At 38.9% G+C, this 19,393-nt stretch overlaps 2 protein-coding genes across 2 annotated transcripts; both read left to right on the forward strand.

Moving 5' to 3' along the window:
- Positions 1–2,323: 2,323 nt before the first annotated feature.
- On the forward strand, positions 2,324–11,451 carry fetub (fetuin B). Its single transcript, XM_041791685.1, has 7 exons — positions 2,324–2,563; positions 4,183–4,296; positions 4,715–4,802; positions 6,139–6,305; positions 7,860–7,964; positions 9,373–9,459; positions 10,577–11,451. Exons 1-7 carry the CDS (start codon positions 2,345–2,347, stop codon positions 11,321–11,323), a joined length of 1,527 nt encoding a protein of 508 aa, XP_041647619.1. The 5' UTR covers positions 2,324–2,344; the 3' UTR covers positions 11,324–11,451.
- Positions 11,452–15,412: 3,961 nt separating this feature from the next.
- Positions 15,413–18,892, forward strand: LOC121512205 (fetuin-B-like). Its single transcript, XM_041791364.1, has 6 exons — positions 15,413–15,484; positions 15,984–16,062; positions 16,794–16,954; positions 17,169–17,282; positions 18,233–18,340; positions 18,452–18,892. The coding sequence occupies exons 1-6, from the start codon at positions 15,413–15,415 to the stop codon at positions 18,707–18,709; spliced, it is 792 nt and encodes a 263-aa protein (XP_041647298.1). The 3' UTR covers positions 18,710–18,892.
- Positions 18,893–19,393: the final 501 nt, after the last annotated feature.

Genomic DNA, 19,393 nt, shown 5'->3' on the forward strand with positions numbered 1-19,393 from the left:
AATCTTATGTAATTTTCAAATTTTCTGAGACACTGAATTTTGGGTTTTCATTATCTGTAAGCCATAATAATCAACATTTCAAGAAATAAATGAAATATTTCACTCTATGTGTAACGAGTTCATATAATATATGGGTTTCACTTTCTGAAATGAGTCACAGAAAATATTTAACTTTTTCATGATAGTCTAATTTTTTTTTTTAGATCTACCTGTAGATTTTATTGTCAATAAAATACCGGAAACTACAAGGAAAGATGAATCATGGGCACTTGAATGGGGATTTAGATTTTCAGTGTCAAATACAAAAGCAGTCTTTTTTATAAGAAAGAAAATTCAACAACATATTCACCTAAAAGTATATGGAGAGGAAACTGAGAAATTGGATTGTTTTAAGTATTTGGGTATTTGGTTTGACAAAAACCTTACCTGGAAATTCATGTTAATAAAGTTGTTGAAAAGTGCCAAAAGTTTTGAATATTTTAAGATGTTTTAGGGGCAGAGAGTGGGGAGTGACCAGAAGATTGCTAAAAAGCCATCTACACTGGATTGATCAGGGCAGTTCTGGATTCTGGTGGTGTAGTTTATCAGTCAGCATCAAAAATGTTACTTTAAAGACCGGATATAATACAGCACAGGGCTTTGAGACTCTGTTGTGGTGCCATTAAAACAACACCAGTATCAGCTTGGTCATTGCTGCTTGGTTTGAGAGTTAATGTCTTTCACTTAACACAAAGAAAACAGTGTCTGTTTTATTATCAGTGCCCAGCCCTCAGTTAAAATTATTAAGTTAAATCTTAAGATCAATTAGTAGTAAAGATATGAATAATTTGTGATGAAGAAACATTTAAATCACACGCTTTATCCCCCTTACTCATACAAAACCACAATCATCCCCATCCTGATCTCTATCAGTCCTGCTTCATTATCAGCGCCTTTGCTTCAGTAATACTCCATTCTTGTGAGCGCCTGCGGTCGTGTCCCAATGCATCTGTGTCTTACGTAAACGTACCCCATAGAGGTTTCAACAGAGCAGCTGCACAAGTAATATTGATTTTGAGCCTGGTGATTCTATGGATTGTTTATTTTGTTAAGACAAAGGTCAGATGACTCCGTATCCCCGCTGAGTGTTTGGTTTCAGCCAAAGAAGGCCTCACAGTGAAGCTGTTGATCTGCTGAAAAGTGATTTTGGGTCAAAGTTCAGGATTGTGCTGAAGGATAAACACCTCTCTGCTAACATCTGCCCTGTTTTATTCCAACAGTCTTGCGTAGACTGTCTATCAAAACTGCATTAAATAAGGGTTTAAACTTGATATGTTTGTGATCAGGAAGTCATCTTTATCTGAAGTTCTTCTTTACACAGACATGATAAGGAGGGCTAAGTTAAAGCTTGTTGTCCTGCATCACCTGAGGTGAACTGTCTGTCTGCAGTAGAGAAAAGCATTGCATGTGCAGTCTATGATTATGTAATTTAACAGCCAGCCAATGAGTATTATGCCTGTTAGCATTGTGAATCATGTCAAACTAAAAGGAAGCACTTTGGATGTTTGGCTTGACAATATAACAGATTAACTCATCTGCTGCTGCTGCTGTGGGACAATTTTCCTCCTCATCCACTCAACGCAGCCATTATAAGGTCACTGAAACTGAACAACAATGGGAAACATTAATTCAGTTATAAAATTTGTGTTAAAACCAATAAGAATAGGCTAGTTAGTTAATCAAAGAAAGCAGCATAACCCCCAATAAAATGATGCCTTTTAAAATGTGTGCTTTAATAATCCATAGCAATGGTAAAGGTAAACGTACGAAGAATGGCTATTATAAATGAGACTAATGCTGTAATACGATTTTTTACAGTGATATAACCAGTCCTATCTGACCCTGAGCATTTAATGGCAGTGATAGGATACAGTGTGATCAGCTTTTGAATGAGTTAGTTCCATAATGACTTGTTTGTTTGATCTGACTCTAGCTTGATTACTTCACCACATTCTATAGGTTTTAGCTGGTGACTACTGTGTTGCTGAGTAAAGTAAATACAGCTTTCAGGGTATGTAGGATGACTTCTGAGTAGATTAAACTATGCATCCCAGAGAGGAGTGCAGCAGCAGGGCTGATCATCTACCTGCTGATAAGCTCCATTATGCAAGCCTTTACAGTAGCTGATTGATTAGCTGAAAGATGAACTGATACACCACTGCAGGAGAGGGCTGTGGGTTTTTAAAGGGGGTGGGGGTCAACGTGCCTGAGATTACAGGCGGGTCAGTGAGAGAGAGGGTGAGTGGGTGTGCTTACAGTATCCACATATAAGAGGTCTCCCCATCTCTCTCTGAGAGTCGTCGTCATGAAGAACTGCGTGCTGCTGTCGCTGTTGTTGGTGTTAGGGTGCCTGCACGTCCACGGTGCACCGGTGGTGGAGGAGGCCGCCTTGGCCGAGCTGTCCTGTGATGATGCTCAGGCGAAGTATGCAGCTGGGCTGGCTCTCACCAAGATCAACCAGAACCGAGATGAGGGCTACATCCTGAGGCTGCACCGAGTGTCCAACGCACACATGAAGACACACGTAAGTCAACCCAGTAGAAACGGCACGATTTAGATAATATTCTTACTTTGGTTTAGTAAAAAAGAGCTCCCCGTCAAGAAGTTTTACGAAAAATTATTAATCAATACAAAGGCTGCATTTAAACACTATGGGGCTAAAATCAACTGAAAAGTTTGTGCTGCAGCTTTAGTGTATCCTCTTCTCCTTTCTTTTTCAGAATAGAGAAAGGTTATTCCGACTGACTTTACTTTATGAAATGCTGCCCACATCTCACACTGTTCACATATTCAATTAAGTAAAGAATTTATAGATGTAAGCACTTTAAGACTCTAAAATGTGATCTTTCTATACTTGCAAGAACAAGAAGAGAATAAATCTCCAACCAAGTTTTACTGGGAAAGTCACACCTCTATAATAAAGTTAAATACACAGCAAAATTAACAGTGTTAATTGCACTCATGGAATTAATGTACTAATGCATCAAGGTTGCTTTAAAGGGCAGTTCAGTATTTTTGAAGTAGGGTTGTCTGAGGTACTTGGCAATAGTAGCGGCATTAGCCTTCGGTGATTTCAGAGAACACTGTCCCTTCAAACAGGTCACACTAGGCAGTTAGGCTATACAGTGTGGCAGATGGGTATAATTTCAATGCATAATTTAACAAGTTAAGGTAGAAATTGGCCCGATAACAATGCTGGATCAGCTGTGCGCTATAACAAGACACTCTGGAGTGTTTTATTTTTCACCTCAAAAATCTTCTGTGTTTGGCATTTTTTTTGCAATGCGAGCTTTGGCTACCAGCTACACGTTCTTCCACCTCGTATTTGAACAGCTGTTTGTGCCAAACACAGAGGCTTTCTGCATGAAAGTTAAAACACTTCAAACATTTTTGATACAGCATACAATTGAGTCAGCTTTTCTTTTTTTTTTTTGGTTCATTGTGACCTAAAACTTGCTGAATTACTTGGGCAAACTGTACCCACTTGCTATGCTGTATAGCCTAGCTTCTCCAAGTTCCAAGTACCTCATACAGCATACAACAGCTCACAGCAGCACTTAGCAATGAGCAGCAAGGCCATCACTGTATATGTGTGTAAGATGTAAAAGCAACAAAACAGTGTAAACTATGAATTTCCCTTCGGGGATGAATGAAGTACGACTTTACTTTACTTTACTTTACTTTACTTTACTGTACTTTACAATCCAAGATCAAATAAATACTGAAATACCCCTTTAAGTCACCTGTGCGTATATGCAGCTTCAGGATGTTAACTTTGGTTAACAGTATGTATCAGACATATGCAGGAAATGACAACTGCAAAATGCAGTGTGCACAACATTTCAGAAATTAAAATTCACCATGTATTTTCAATGCAGCAGCCATGCAGCACTCTTTTGTTTCCTTCAGCAACGTCAGTAAATCTGAGTACATTAGAGACTTTTCTTATCCAGTGTGTGCACCGCAACCAAATACTGTCGTCAGGGAGAAATTCCCAAATTGTGCGAATTGTACATGTGTAGCTGAAATCAAACCTAGAAACACTGTTTTACCTTTTACCTTTCCATTACGGTAAATCTGACCTTATTTGGTCTAGATAATTACAGTACATAATTGTGATTTAAATCTGTTTGTGTGACACAGGCAGAGACTGGTGTGGTCTTCTACCTGACCATGGATGTGTTGGAGACAAACTGCAGCGTTCTCAGCAAGAAAGACTGGAAGACCTGTGAGGCTCGCACCGAGGACAACACACCAGTAAGAGAAAAACACAGACACACTTCATATACATATACTAAATATACATAGTATTATTTGAGGCTCTACTGAAACAGCAAATACAGAGAAAATCTCATCAAGTCACATGATTAAACTTTTTTCTTAGTATTTGAATTTTGAATTTGACTTTATTTATTTGATAGGGACAAAGCAGTTTAACATAGTTTCATAACAGAGCATGAATCTTATGTGCTGCACAGAGTTTATAGTAATTGCTAATTTCCAACTCTTGTCCCCAGTTAGGCCTTTTAGTAAACAGTTCATAAAATGTACAACATTTAACAGCATAAAATGGCACAAGAGTTTACAGAATAATGGGATACTAAAATATATATCCACACAAGGTTTTGCATGGAAGTCTCTAAATGTATGTTCTTGTTATTGTGTTTTTTTGCAGGTTTATGGTCGGTGCAGAGCTGCCATCTACACAAACAGGCCACACAGAGTGGTGCGTCTCTACAAATACAGCTGTGACATCAGACCAGGTGAAAAAGAAAAAAAAAACATTCATTCAGTTTACACACTTATTTCTCTGTCATGTAGAAAAGTGGTTCCCAACCTTTCCCAACTCAGGGCCCACTTTTAAGACTCAAAAATTTTCACGGCCCACCTCTGACCTCATAAAGGCCATATAATGTGTTCTCAGGGCACTTTTTTTCTTTAAGATTGAACATAAAGGACTGAACTGAATACAGGAGAAACATGTTGGAAGCTCCACAGTCGCTAACACAGCGTCTGTAACATGTTGCAACACCATGTTGCAACACTGACTACTATTACAGTTTTCAAGGAACTGTCCACACAATAACCTCTAGATAACAACAAAATTGCCTATCTCTCATTTGCTTGTCACATGTCTAATACTTGAAGGAAAAACAAAACAAAATAATGAAAAGAATATTTAAACATTTTTAATATCCTTTTAAACGTAAATGAGTTTTAACATTCAAAACGGTATTCTTTATATTTGTATTTTTATATCAGTAAACCTCTCCCCCAAACAAAAATCATACAATTTCAGAAATTATTTGGCGGCCCACTTGCAATACCTTCCTGCGACCCACAGGTTGGGAATCACTGATGTAGAGTATTCCCACTTATAAATCCTCTCTCCTATAATAGCAAAGATAATAAAAAAGTAAGCTGAGTACATCAATGCATTGCACCTATTACTGCTGGTGAATTTGGAATAGTTAACTCAAAATACATAATCATGTGTTGTCTCAGCCTGTAGTTTTTGGGCCAGTAGTGATATTAAAATCTGCTCTTTGTTTGCCATTTAAGAATAATTCCCACTTCACAAAGCAACCGAAGTAAAGTGAAAACATGCACATACTAAAGGTCCATTTTTAAGTGAACTAAATATGCAAGATGTTCTCACATCTCTTTATTTACAACAGAGAATGGTTGCTCTTTGCAGGATGGACCACTTAGAAAATGTGGGGGAACATTAAAGAGTACACCCACTTCTGCAGGCACCATTAAACCTCTGTACAGATCATACAAAGTGATCATTATTTAATTGTAAGAGTTTTATGTTTGGTTCTTTTTTGTTGTTTTATTGAGATTTACTTCAAAAAGATGAGACATGAGTCTTGGATTTGGTAGAAACTTTGCACATAAATTGGTTTTGTACAAATAAAGACTGGGTTGTAAATTGGAGGTCAAAGTCCCAGTCTGGGCCAAAGTATTGAAACTAGTCTGGTTGCTGGAGATGTGCCAATTCGCTATTTTTTTAAGTGTTAAAAAAAAAAAAAAAAAAACTATTTCACTTAGGTTTATCAAAGGATATAAATTAAGATCAAACCTGTTTTCACCCAGTTCCTGCTGCACGATTGAACACGATTTGCCCCGACTGTCCCACTCTTATTGGCATGGACGGCGAGCAGGTTCAAAAAGCCGTCAATCTCTCCCTGGAGAAGTTCAACAAGGAGGGCGGGGTGAACAAGCGCTTCACTCTGCTCAAAGTTAGCCGTGCCACAGCTGGGGTAAGAATCCTTTTTTCTTAAATCTAAGATATCACCAGAAATACTTGATCTTACAGTATCTACTGAATGATTTCCAAGGATAACAGTCCCATGTCTTTAAAGAGTAACTGAACCCTCAGACCACATCTTTCAGATGAAAACCCATGTAAATAGGTATAGTGGCTGCCTATTCAAGCGCATTTTAACATTTCTATAGCGTGACTTTACTCTGACTTCCCTTCAAATTTTCCATTGAAATCTGCCGGTGTGCTTAAAACTGCCTCCTTGTGCTTAGATATTTCTGAGTCTGCTTGTGTGTGAAACTGCCACTCTGATTTTTCTGTGTGCATACGAAACTTTCTCAGCCCTTCTCCCTGGGAGCAAAAGTCCCATAACAGATTTTATTGTTAGCTGTATTAAAAAGTATCCAAGTTAGATTTACTTTAAGTGATCTGAGAGTGAAACGATGGCTTATGATCCTGTAGATAAAAATTTGTAAGATATCTACTTCCATTCGACAACTGACAAAAAGGCAAAGGTACAAGACTGGAGGAACTGCATAGCCCAGAAGACACTGTGATTCATTTAATTTGTTGTCACTGTTAGTTTTTCAAACTTTCAAACCATATACAGTATGTACATTATTAAACCACTTATCTTTATTATTGTGTTTATATTTTTAACTATAATGTTGTTACATAAGCTACTATATATTTCTTAGTATTGCAGCAGCAAGTCCATAAGACCCCACCAATCAGAGATGCCACTGTGAGACTTTAGGATTGTGGGTACTTTTGTATTTACGGCTGAAATCATGAATAAATCATGTTTAGCTTAAAAAGTGAATGAAATTTTAAAAACTTTTGTCTTTGAATTTGAATGCTTATGACAAAATGACAAAAAAAATCTGCTTTGAAGAAAATGAAGGGGTATTTTACTTCTGGAACCACTCTGTTTAGGGTTAACAAGTTACCTGGCTGCCCTTTGGTGTTAGAGTGAAATATGCAGATGATGCTATCAGTGGCATTATTTCCCTTGTGTGGGCTCTGCAGCATTCTGGATGCATTTAAACCACTGATAATGATTACTGGAAAAATCTTTTATGTGGAAGAAATTTAACTGATTAATATTCATATCAGTTTACCAACTACCACATAAGGGTAATGTGGTGCTGTCTTCTACATGAGCATATTTCATTGCTCCAAACTTAGTTAGCTTGTGGTAAATCTTTCTTGAATGGTTATGGCAGTACAGGTAATATTCAGACTTAGAGAGCAGCATGGACAGAATGATGTGGCTGATAAGGGACAGTAGGAAGACGGGAATGGGCGTCTTAGCCTCCCTTCCTCTCAACACTTTCCATGAACTTCTGAAGGCATTTTTTTACACTCCTCAGCTGAAACTCTGGGGTTTAGTTACTCTTTAATACATAGAAAGAAATGTAACTGAAGAAAATACAAATACTGACTGTGCATTTCCCTTTTTTACCTCTTACTGTCTTTAAGTTCAAGGTTTCTGCTCTCCTGAATGATATAATCTTCTCCTAAAAAGTTTCTTTCTCTCTTTCTTTCCCAGATGGCCATGTCCATGTATTACAATGTGGAGTACACCATCCAGGAGACCACCTGCTCCAAGACCACAGAGGCTACTGACTGCCCCGTCATGACCTGCGAGTTTGCTGTGAGTTAAAAAAAATGTTGTCACAGTTTTCTTGAACAACTCATTTCATTAAAATGTATTCTTTTGTTTTACTTGAAGATTTTTCTGTTCATCTAAGGTGCAGAGCCTCTAAAAAGTATTCGTCCCCTTGGATGTTTTACCCTTTTGTTATCTTTTTAGGTCCTTCAGCTTGCGCATGAACAGCCCTTTTCGTCCAGCCACAAATTTTCTCAATGGATTGAGGTCTGGGCTTTGATTCGGTCACTCCAGAACATTTACCTTGTTGTCTTTAAACCATTTCTGTGTAGCTCTGGCTGTGTGCTGTACAAGCCTTCCAGAGCTGGCTGCTGAGAAGCATCCCCACAGCATGATGCTGTCATCATCTTGCCTCACAGTGGGGATGGTGTGTTTGGTGTCTGCCTAGTGTCTTGTCTAATGACCTAAAAGCACCATATTGGTTTCATCAGACCAAAGAACGTTCTAGGACTTGACCATGGAGCCTCTCACATGCCTTTTGGGGAACACGAGTCTAAATTTAATCCGAGTTTTCTTCAATGGAGGCTTTCTCTTTGCCACCCAGTTGTTGTATGAAGAGTCTCTCCCATCTCAGCTGCTGAAGCTTATAATTCCATTAACATAGTCATAGGTGTCTATGTGGCCTCGCTCACCAGTCTCCTTCTTGCACTCAGTTTGTGAGGGCAGCTTGATATAGGCAGATTTACACAAGTGCCACATTCCCTCTATGTCTCGATGATGAATTTAACTGAACTCCAGGGGATGTTCAGTTCCTTGAAAAAAAATGTATCCATCCCCAGATAACACTTTATCAATAACATTTTCTCTGAGTTGTTTGGAGTGTTCTTTTGTCTCCATGGTGTAATGGTAGCCAGGAACACTGATTAACCAGTGACTGGACCTTTTAGACACAGGTGTCTTTATACTACTATACAGTACTAGCACCAATTACATGGACCTCTGTTGAATGAGGTCAGTCACTTTAAATTGGTTGAGTATTTATGCAGTCCCTTATTTTACATTACATATTTTTATCAAATTGACATTATTTTGTAGAAATCTGTTTTCACTTTGAATTTTAAGAGATTTTTTGAGGGTTTAAAAAAAATAACAATAATAATGATATTGACTCATTTTAAAATATATTAAAGGGCAAAACATCCAAGGGGGTGAATACTTTTTATAGGCACTGTAATATCCAGTCTGAGAAATAAAGTAAGTATAAAAAACAACATTTTTATTAGACATAAATGTGGATAAACAGGTGGAAATCTGCTAGATCCATGTCCCCTGTTCATATGTAAAGGATTACTCTAAAGCTCAGTTTGTATACCTTTTTTAACCATAGAGAAGCCCCAGGCATCCCTCCTCTTTCTCCTTTCTTACTTGTGTTTTCTTGTGTTTCTCTCCTCAGCACAAGGGCTTCTGTAAGGGCTCCCTCTGGAACTCTCCATCCGGTGAAGCTGATGTCAGCGTGGAGTGTGAGATCTATGAGCCTGAGGTGAGACACACTGTGTTATGAAGAAAACATAAACCAACCTTATTTCTGTTGCAAGAAAAGCTCACATTAATTATCTTGTCTTCAAAATGCTCAAGGATGAGCTTTGTAAGGAATCAGTTCTAGCAAAAATTCAATGATATTTTGCTAGAGCTGTGGAGAATCTTACATTTTTTTCAGCTGATTTACAACATTCAGGCCTTCAGATGTGTTTTATTTTTTTAACACAGGACCAAAAGTGTCAAAGATTTAGCGGGTAGGGCCCTAAAATCCCAAACTTTAATTGTTTTTTTTTTTTTTAGCCTTGTTAGAGACAGAATTTGTACCATTATCAACTGTATGTTGCAACATGCTGCTGATAGCATTCTTTGTGCAGCAGTGTTGCACATTTTCTTTCATACACACTTTAGAATACAGCTAAAAGAATAGTGCATAAAAAAAACAAGATGTGCTGTCTTTTTAAGTAAAACAAGCACAGTATATTATCTTTTAGATACCACCATGATGGTATCTGCAGAAAAAAAATATAAATCCAATTTGTTTTTGCACACAAACTTTACCTCACCCCTTGCATCAGGCAGCACACCAGCTGGACTGAAGAAGTCCTACCAGAAGTCCAGGTTTAGGCCTTCTTTATAAAGGATGATATGTACTTTAGTCACCTACAGAATCTGGGCTTTTATGCATCATGAAGAATTCTTTATACTCAATTTAAAATTTAAAATGTTATCTGCCATTTAACTAATTCCTTCAGTGGTTTGTGTAACTTAATGATTATGGATAGCTATCAGTAAAAGTATACTAACTGTGCCGTTTCATAAAACAGCTACATTGTTAACATTTTGCATGGCAAACACATGTTTAATGTGGTTTCTGAAAGACAAAATAGACATTTTTAGAGTCAGATGGGAAAATGTATAAACGAAGTGTCATTCAAATTAAAATATTAGCATTTTTAATAAATAAATCTGTTTATATTTGTTTTTGCCTTTATGTTGTTGGCAGTTATTAAACAGTAATTCAAAACTGAAGTGTGCATTTCATGCAACATGTTTGATTAAAAAAAATTAGAAATTGTATTCAACAGAATTTGAATTTATAAATTTCTCATGTCTCTCAGGCTGCTGAGAGAGAAAAGAGCCTGCACACGAAGGCCGGAGAGACCGACCATGCCCACACCGACGCAGCAAATCATAACCACGACCATGACGGAGCACATGCTGTCGACGACACACACACCCACGACCACGTCCACGACCACACCAAGAGCCATGCTCATCACGACGCCACCCACAAACACGCTGACAACACCGACCACCACCACACACATGACCACAACCATGGCAGTGGCCACAGGCACTCGCACGCACACTCCCATGACCACGGGCACGACCATGACCACGTGCACGCTCATCACGCCAAGGCACACGACCACACTGGTGATTTCCCCAACCAGCACCACGATTACAAGCACACCGATGGTGTCCACACCCATGATCACGACCATGAGATTGCTCTGGACCACGACCACAAGCACGCTCACTTGCACGAGCACGAACACCACCATCATCACCACGATCACAACCATGAACACGACAACCACGACCACCCAGAGGGCATGGTGAGGGTGCTGCCTGCCATGGACCAGCCCATGACCCTGCCCTCTTTCCCTGATGTCCCCGCTGCTGGCCCTGAAGTGGGAGTCACCCTGCCCAGCAAGCAAGACCCCCAGATCCCTGGAGTGATGGAGCCCTTCATCGAAGCCTACCCTACTGCAGTCTCTGCCCAGTGTCCCCCGGCCGCTGCAGGAGAAAGCCTGGTGGAGAAAGTCTTTGCTGAGGACCCCATGTTCAAAGCAGCTGCATAAATTGGACTAGAAGTCACTAAAAAACTCACAGACTGCAGTGCAATAAACGGCCAAACTCTCACCATCATAACATCTCTGGGTCATATTTTGGCAAAAAGCTGGCAAATAAAGTTTCCCATGTTCATGTGTTATCAATCCTTGGCTTCATAAATTGATAAATATTACCCAAAAAACTCATCCAGTGTTTTATCTAATGATCAAAAACCAGCGCTTCCTAAAGGCTGTTTGCATTCATGTGATCCACCACATGCAAATGTCAAAAGGGGAACAGGAAGTGAAGAACACCAGTAAGGAGAGCTACTAAAGTAGATCTCTAAATGGACCTGTGTGCTGCTGTTATCATTACAAAATTTCTACACACATTAGGGGTGATCCCTGCACTTTACAACAGAGTGATTTTCTCCATGATGTTCTGGCATCAAATGCAATAAATCACAAAGTGACATAAATTCCCAAATGGCAGGAGAGGGCGCTGTGACAAAGTGATGATATTGATGCATTAATGTATTCAGGCTGTGTGCTCAGCCCTGTGACATTTAGTATTGATTGAAATAAACACTGCAGAGCTATGATGAAGTATTGTTCATGGACACTGTAAAAAAAAAAAGAACTAAAATGTAGTCCAACTTTTAGACCTGATCAAGGCCCCACCCAAGGACAAAAACTCAAGCTTCTGATAACTTTTTAAAACTACAAACACTAAGAGGCAGAAAACACGACAAACTGACACACAGGAACTAAACAGAGGTGATTGTGGTACTATTAGATATTCTGATTCACACTAGACACCAGAAGGTGGCAGAAATTCACCATGATGTTGTTTGCCAGCCACCAATAAACCTCACTGAAGAGGGAGAAACTAAATAGAACTCTGATTAGACACAGGGGTGACAAACTGCACAGGTGAAACTAGTGAGAGGGAAAACAAAAACTAAAGTTCTCACACAGAGAAGACAACTACAAAATACAACAGGAAACAACATTAAAACCACAACAAAATCAGATCAAGTACAAATATAGAAAATATGCACGTATAAATGTTTCACAGTCTTTGGTATAAAACGTGACATGAAGCAAACAGCAGCTTGTTTTAAAAGCTGTCTAAAAATATAAACCTGTAAAACTCAGTCAAGAACTGCATTAAGTCAAAGAAAGACACATGAACAGTTTCAGCCTAAAAACATTTTAATTCATCAATAAAAATGTGAAAAATACATTTGTTTTCGAACCTGTTGCTCCACTTCCACCTTCCACTCCACTTTCACAACCAGCAACAGCCGTACACAGCAAACCAATGCTACCATTGGTTTATGTGGGGGTGTGCACAGAGAATTAAAGATGAAAAATCTTTTGAAATTGTCCTGAAGTCTGTGGTCTCCCACGGTTTTAAAATCAACTCAGATTAAAAAAATCGCTTAGCGTGTAGCCGGCCTTGGGAGTTGAAAACGTCTGAATGTGACATTAAAAATGGTAAACATGAGTTAAAAAGGTCAAAATATTACTTAAAATTTAAAATTGTGAACCCCAAAGGAAAATGTATGAGATAAAAAAGTAAATATTATGAAATAAAAAGGTCAAAATATGAAATATAAAGTCATAACTGTGAGATACAAAATTAAGAATATGAAAACACACAATTTCTCTTACAACATTCCTTGACTAATTTTTTTTTACTTTACTTTTATAGATTTTTATGACTTAACAAGGATATTTTAAATCATCAAGGTTAAGTTTTTATTTTCAAACTGGAGGAAATCTGCAGCCCTCATACTGGTGGGCCAGTATGTCTTAAACTGTTCCTGCCCTCCAGTTTTGAAGATGCTGTAAAACACATGTGGTTCTAGCTTGGCCCTCACGTGTCACAACATAGTGTATGTTCTGCCATGTAAGGAATGCTATTTGTAAACCAAATGTCAGAACTAATATTTGGGCCAAGTGCTTCAACTGTGTTTCATTTGGCCCACATGTTGATGCTATCAGGGTATGGTATGTGGTAAACTGCAGAGGTAGGTCTACTTTAATTGTGTTTAGTAATGCTTTATGAAACTCTAACTTAAAGGGTTTTAACACTGGGCATTTACAGAAATCGTGTCAGTGGTTAGCTGACGACACTCCCAAACAATTCCCACCACATGAAAGTTTGTACATTTCCATACAGCATTCCACATGTTTGACCAGCTTCAGGTTATAATTTCTAACTATATTTACAATATCCTAGCTAGTAAATTTTAGCCAACAATTACTGAAAACATTTGCACTGACGCTGCATTTTGGTTGCTGAGCAGGTGCAAGAACCTGATTAAAGCAGTTTACCGTATTCTCCTGTTTGCATAACCACAGAGCTTTTCAGCAGAAACAACCACGCAACAATAAACACTTCTATCTAAATTGAGTTTGAGGACACTTACTGGACAGCATGCAAGTCTTATCTATTTTCATGGGCATCAAACATCCACCCACTCATAAATAAACAACAGCAGTTTTGTAATTTACTAACTGCATTACAAAGGTGCCGCAGCAGCAAACAGACTTTTATTTTCTCCATCTGTTGAAATCTACCAAAAGATATGAGACGTAATAGGAGAACAAACTTGAACATATAATTGTAGCAAGTTTAACATGAAGGTGTGTCACTAATGGGTTAATTTATATAATTTCCTGATTCACTGTGACCCTCAGACAACCATTAGCCTAGAGGGCAGCAGACAGCGTCTGTGTTCTCTCTTTTAACACCACAATAGTACTGCCGTTAACAGTAAGTTGTTAACTGAAAATGAGTTATCTAAACTTTTTAAATTAATGATCATTTCCTTTAGAACATAACTCTAGGCGGTGAAGTGTTAGCTCCCAGAATAAAATTCATGGTATGTAGATGCACCATTTAAGTGCATGTAGGACATTTTTATATTTTCACTACAGGTTCAGTTCATCGATAAAAAAGGGGAAAATGTCCCATCTTATGATTTTTTACATCTAATATGATAGTTGGTTCAGCTTGTGCTGTATTAAAAAGTAGTGAATATCTGGTGCAGTGGTCACTCTTGCAAAATCACACCTTATGTTTCGTCATCGAAGGACTGCAGACTCTCTAATGCAAATACAGAATGGGATGTTGCAACGGAGCTGGAGCAGAGCCCCTAAATACACATGGGCCATGAATAGTCTTTAAAATTTACTAGCATTGGTAAAATCTTTGACCCTCTGCTTTTGCATCAGGAGGCTGTTTAGATACAGCACAGAGATGAGGAAAGGGACAGCAGGCTGTTAGCTCCGGCTTTCTATCTACAGGAGCAAACTTTTCTTCTTCGTATGTTTTGTTTTGCTGGCTTCTTCTTTGTTTGTTGTTTATTCGTTTAGCAAACATTTAAAACAGTTTACTGCCAATCCAGGTGACAGAAATGTTTGTGTTATTTTTTAACATTTTTAATGGTTCGAATGTATTTGTCATGTGACTACCAGCATTGAACCGTGACCCCCAAACCGTCACAGGTTGAATACAAATAATGTTACACATCTACTTCCAGGGCAATATCACGGGCTTTCATGGACTCATGCACTTAACCGCTGCACACATGAAGATGTTCAAGTCTGAGGGCTCAGTGCTTGTTGCTTAATCTCCAGTTTCCACATACAACAGCTGTGCCAGAATCCACTGGTGTATCTTATTGCAGAGGAAATCACTCCTTCTCTGGTCAATCGGAGCAGTTCCACTGCCCACGCTCCAGTCCAGCACTGGTGTTTCCCTTAAGCAACACTATGCTCTGTTGTACTGGAGATAAGCTTCAGGGTATTTTGGGTGCTGGACACATCAATCCATGTAGAGCAGATTGATCCGAACAGCTGGATAAACATAAAAAGTATTCATTCAACTCCAAAATATAACACAATGCACAATTACATCTCATCTTATGGAGCAAATTCATGGTGCTGCAGAGTGCTGCACAGCCATTACACCACGTTCCACATTATTATGCAAATGACATTTTTCTCTTATTTTCCTAAATATTAATGCAAATGACAGTCAGAATATTTTTCAAGTCATCAGCCATTAGATCATAATAATTCAAATGTTTCTGAACAAACTTCATAATGAGGATGCCTGCCTCTAGAGGATCCTACACCTTGAGGTTGGTGGGACTCCAGAGGCATCAGCAGCTTCAAGTACCCGTTCGCTGCTTTGTAATGGCACTTTAGCAGCTGTTCTCTTAATCTGATGAATTTGTCCATAAGGAACCTTCCTCATTATGCCTTTATCTGCACAAATCCGTCTGTGCTCTGAATCAACCACAAATTTCTTCACAGTACAAAGATCACACTTAATTTTTCATGAAATATCTAATGTTTTCACTCCTTGTCCTATTTGACACTTTTCAGCAGCAGAGAGATCCTTTTTCTTTCTCATATTGCTGAAACCTGTGGCCTGCTTAATAACGTGGAAAAGTACATTTTGAGGTTTTTATTTAAAAAAAACTGTTATCATTATGAACTTTGTTCAAAAATATTTGAATTATGCTCAAACAGCTGATGACTTGAAAATATTCTGACTGTCATTTGCGTTAATATTTAGGAAAATAAGAGAAAAATGTCATTTGCATAATAATGTGGAATGCGGTGTATATGAGGAATTTATGTGTCTGTGTGGTGATTTTGTGTCTTTCAGGTGTATGGAGAGTGTGAGATATCTGCCTACACTGACTCTAACGTCACCCTCAGAAGTTACTCCTGTGCACATCGTCAAGGTAGATGGAGGGACTCATTTAGACCTTTGGTTCTCAACTGGAGGGTCAGGGCCCCAAAGTGGGTCACAAAACCATTTCAGTGGTTTGCAGATGTGTACCTAGAAAATAATGTGTCAAAAAGTCTATGATGTGCTTTTATTCATGAAAGATATGTCTCCATCTCTCTGCTATATATTTATTCTATCTCAACTCCAAACTGCCCCGTTTTTAAAACATTCGGGGGTTTAAGCGATGAAAAATATAAGAAACTTGGATCACGATTTTTCATTAAGGAGGTGGTGGTGGGCCCTGACACTAGACCAGATGAGAACCATTGATTTAGTTTGGCTGTCAAAGAGAGTAATAGTTTGATTTGTAAATGTTACTGAGATGTGAATTATAGAAGTACAATAATATATCATTCTGACTGTAGTCAACTGTCCAACAAAACAATCAACAATTCACTGCCATCAGGCCATAAACTCCTATCATCAGGTATAGGATATTCTACAGGGAATGAAAAGAATTTGTAAAAACCCACCGGCAGATATATAGGGTGACCGATAGCACTGATTAATGACAAAAAACTCAAAATCATCAAAACTGGAGATAGGAGGTTATGGCCTGGCACCAGTAATTTGATCCTTGGAGATACTGACAGTGATTGTGATGGACAAAATGCTTTAAGTATCACTTTAGAAGACTACATCTCCTTTGGCCCATGGCCTGATAATTGCTGTGCTTAGTTCCAGCTTTTGAAGTTCTAAGAGCGTGCCCCGACTGTCCCACATCTAATAACCTCGATGAGCCAAGGGTGAAGGAGACGTCTGATCTAGCCCTGGCAAAGTTTAATCAAGAGAGTGGCCTGGCAAAATACTTCAGTCTGGAGAAAATCACCCGAGCCAGTTTTCAGGTAAGTCAAAAAATGATAAATCATAGCAGTAAACTTAATAACCGGTGATCAGCTGCAATAACCTCTGATCAGGTCAATAAGAGCAGAGAGAAAAGTTTAAGAGCCTTCACTGCCTGGTATCTCAAATATTCAAAGTTTATCATCCTGACATGGGTCCATAGTTGACAGATGTGTTGTTTTATTTGTCGCATTAATTCTCTCTGTCATTTATCAGTGGGTTGTTGGTCCGTCAACGTTTGTGGAGTTTATCATAGTGGAGACAGAGTGTTCAAATGAAACCGACACAAGGGACCTGAGCAACTGTTCACCGATGGACTGTCATTTTGCAGTGAGTTAAACACACATTTACTTTTTTTTTTTGTTTTTTTTAAATCCAGGGCTCTACTGATCTTTTTGCATCTAAGGTCACCATGTCAATACTGCCACATCCTGTGCAAAAGGAACATGTACTGTCCCATAGTGTTAAGTGTGGGGGGCACCACTGAGCTAATAGGCCACACCCATCCTCGAAAATGATATCAATCATCTCAGCATTAGGATGAAAAAAAATCGTTGCCCTACGAGTGTTATAAGCATTTGACAGTTCTACTCCCTGTCTCATGGCGAAAAATCACCATGGCCGCTCCTTTTCAAGGTTCAAGTTACTTTATTAGTACCCAAAAGGGTAAATTTCAATTTCAAGGTAAAATTCAACATCTTGGGGATTGTCTGGGCAAATTTCAACATGATCTGGCCAACCATACAGAAACCAGAATGTGAAATTCAGAAGTAGTAACTTCCTGTTGCCAGAGAAAGGCACTATGTAATTAATCAAAATTTCAAATATAAATGTGTTCTGAGCTGTTTTTCAAAAGTCATGCAAATTTAAGGCCTCACCATGAACATGTCTTATGATGAAGGATAACCTCCTGAAGTATGATTCATCATCCATGTCTCATCTAGCTGTAAGCCAAAGTACAAGTCTAGCAGATTAAATTCTGCAGGTGATTTAGTCCAGATATGACCCCTGGAAATGGCCAAAAGTAGCATTTTTTGCCATTTCATTCAAAATGGCAAATTTGCTGTTGGATATGGAGTGTCAGCCAAAGATGCTTTTTTGTAGAACTCCCCACACAGCATCATCAAAGGAGGGGGCTTTAACTTTGAAAACTGTTAGGGGGCGCTATTGAAGCAATTCTGAATTCCGGCCAGACATCCACTTATTTCTGAGTCGTCTCTGGCTCCAAACACCTAAAATTGTTCACCTGGGTTAAGCTGTTCTTGTCTTTGTCTTTGCAGCACAGAGGCTTATGTGAGGGCTCATACATGCAGATGATGGGAATAAGACTTGAAGACTACCCCGATGGAAAAATTGTGCAAGTGAAGTGTGAGATCTTTGAACCTGAGGTAACAAATATAAACACACACTGACCATTCAGTTAAGTTTTGATCAGTCATTTTAAAACAGAAGAAACTCACAAAGACTCCCACACTGTCTTTTTCTTGTTCCCTCTGCAGGTTGCCGTTGTGGAGGAGCAGGCTCATGATGAAGCAGCCCGAGGACGCACAGAGCATCATCACAGCACCCACAAACATCTGCACACCCATGAACACCTGCACTCAGACACTCCCAGCACAGACGTCACCGTATCCAAGTCAAAGACCTCCCTAGGGAGTGTTAGGAATCTGCCTCCACCAGTCAGAGGTTCCCCAGCAGCCAGTTCATGTCCCGGCTCACATAGACATCACCTGGGAATCAGAAGTCTCGGGTTCTGATTGCCTGAACCAGGAGAGTTATGCAGTCATTTTGTATTCTCCTGCATACTTCTGAAGAAAAGAAACTTCCCAGCAAAGAAACACAACTGTTAAATAAAATATGTAATAGTAGTTAGACATAACAATGTATTCATTGTAAATGATCTGATGAACCATTTGTTGATTAAAGCATTTATAAAGTAAGGAGTTGTCATATTTTGAAAATATTAAGCAGCTTGTAAAACAAAATATCCCCAGAGCTCAAAGGAGTTTGTGAGGAGAGAGCATTAATTCAGCTCTCTAGTGTCTAAAAAACTTTTACACAGAGTACTATTAGACGTTTTAGGCCGGCCACATACTACAGGATTTTAAGCCTGATTTTAGGCAATATTTGACACCCCCCCCCCCCACCCCACCCCAGATGATTGTGGGGGCATATACCGACTAGAGCCATGTTGCAAATGATTATTTGTCTGAGTAGTCTGCATGTGTGTGATGTCAGCACGATTAATTTACTGCTCCAATTCACGTCATAGCCTCCCAGACACTGAATCATAAATATCAAACATGTTTGATATTATTGATTCTAGGTAGTAGTGGCGCTGACAGAGTACCCACAACAACCAATGAGAGCGAGCAGACTGGTAGCGTTACCAGACGGATCATACGTACTCTTACCGCTCACCATAAACACAACGGTACCTT

Source organism: Cheilinus undulatus, linkage group 7 (genome assembly GCF_018320785.1).
Source record: "Cheilinus undulatus linkage group 7, ASM1832078v1, whole genome shotgun sequence".
NCBI classification, from domain to species: domain Eukaryota; kingdom Metazoa; phylum Chordata; class Actinopteri; order Labriformes; family Labridae; genus Cheilinus; species Cheilinus undulatus.

Excerpts from the sequence above, each read along its gene's own strand:
- fetub (XM_041791685.1), top strand. The coding sequence starts at position 2,345 with ATGAAGAACTGCGTGCTGCTGTCGCTGTTGTTGGTGTTAGGGTGCCTG. Across the intron at positions 4,297-4,714 it reads GCACCGAGGACAACACACCA|GTTTATGGTCGGTGCAGAGC; the intron begins GTAAGAGAAAAA and ends GTTTTTTTGCAG. Across the intron at positions 4,803-6,138 it reads CAGCTGTGACATCAGACCAG|TTCCTGCTGCACGATTGAAC; the intron begins GTGAAAAAGAAA and ends GTTTTCACCCAG.
- LOC121512205 (XM_041791364.1), top strand. The coding sequence starts at position 15,413 with ATGAGGATGCCTGCCTCTAGAGGATCCTACACCTTGAGGTTGGTGGGA. Across the intron at positions 15,485-15,983 it reads AGAGGCATCAGCAGCTTCAA|GTGTATGGAGAGTGTGAGAT; the intron begins GTACCCGTTCGC and ends TGTGTCTTTCAG. Across the intron at positions 16,063-16,793 it reads CTCCTGTGCACATCGTCAAG|CTTTTGAAGTTCTAAGAGCG; the intron begins GTAGATGGAGGG and ends GCTTAGTTCCAG.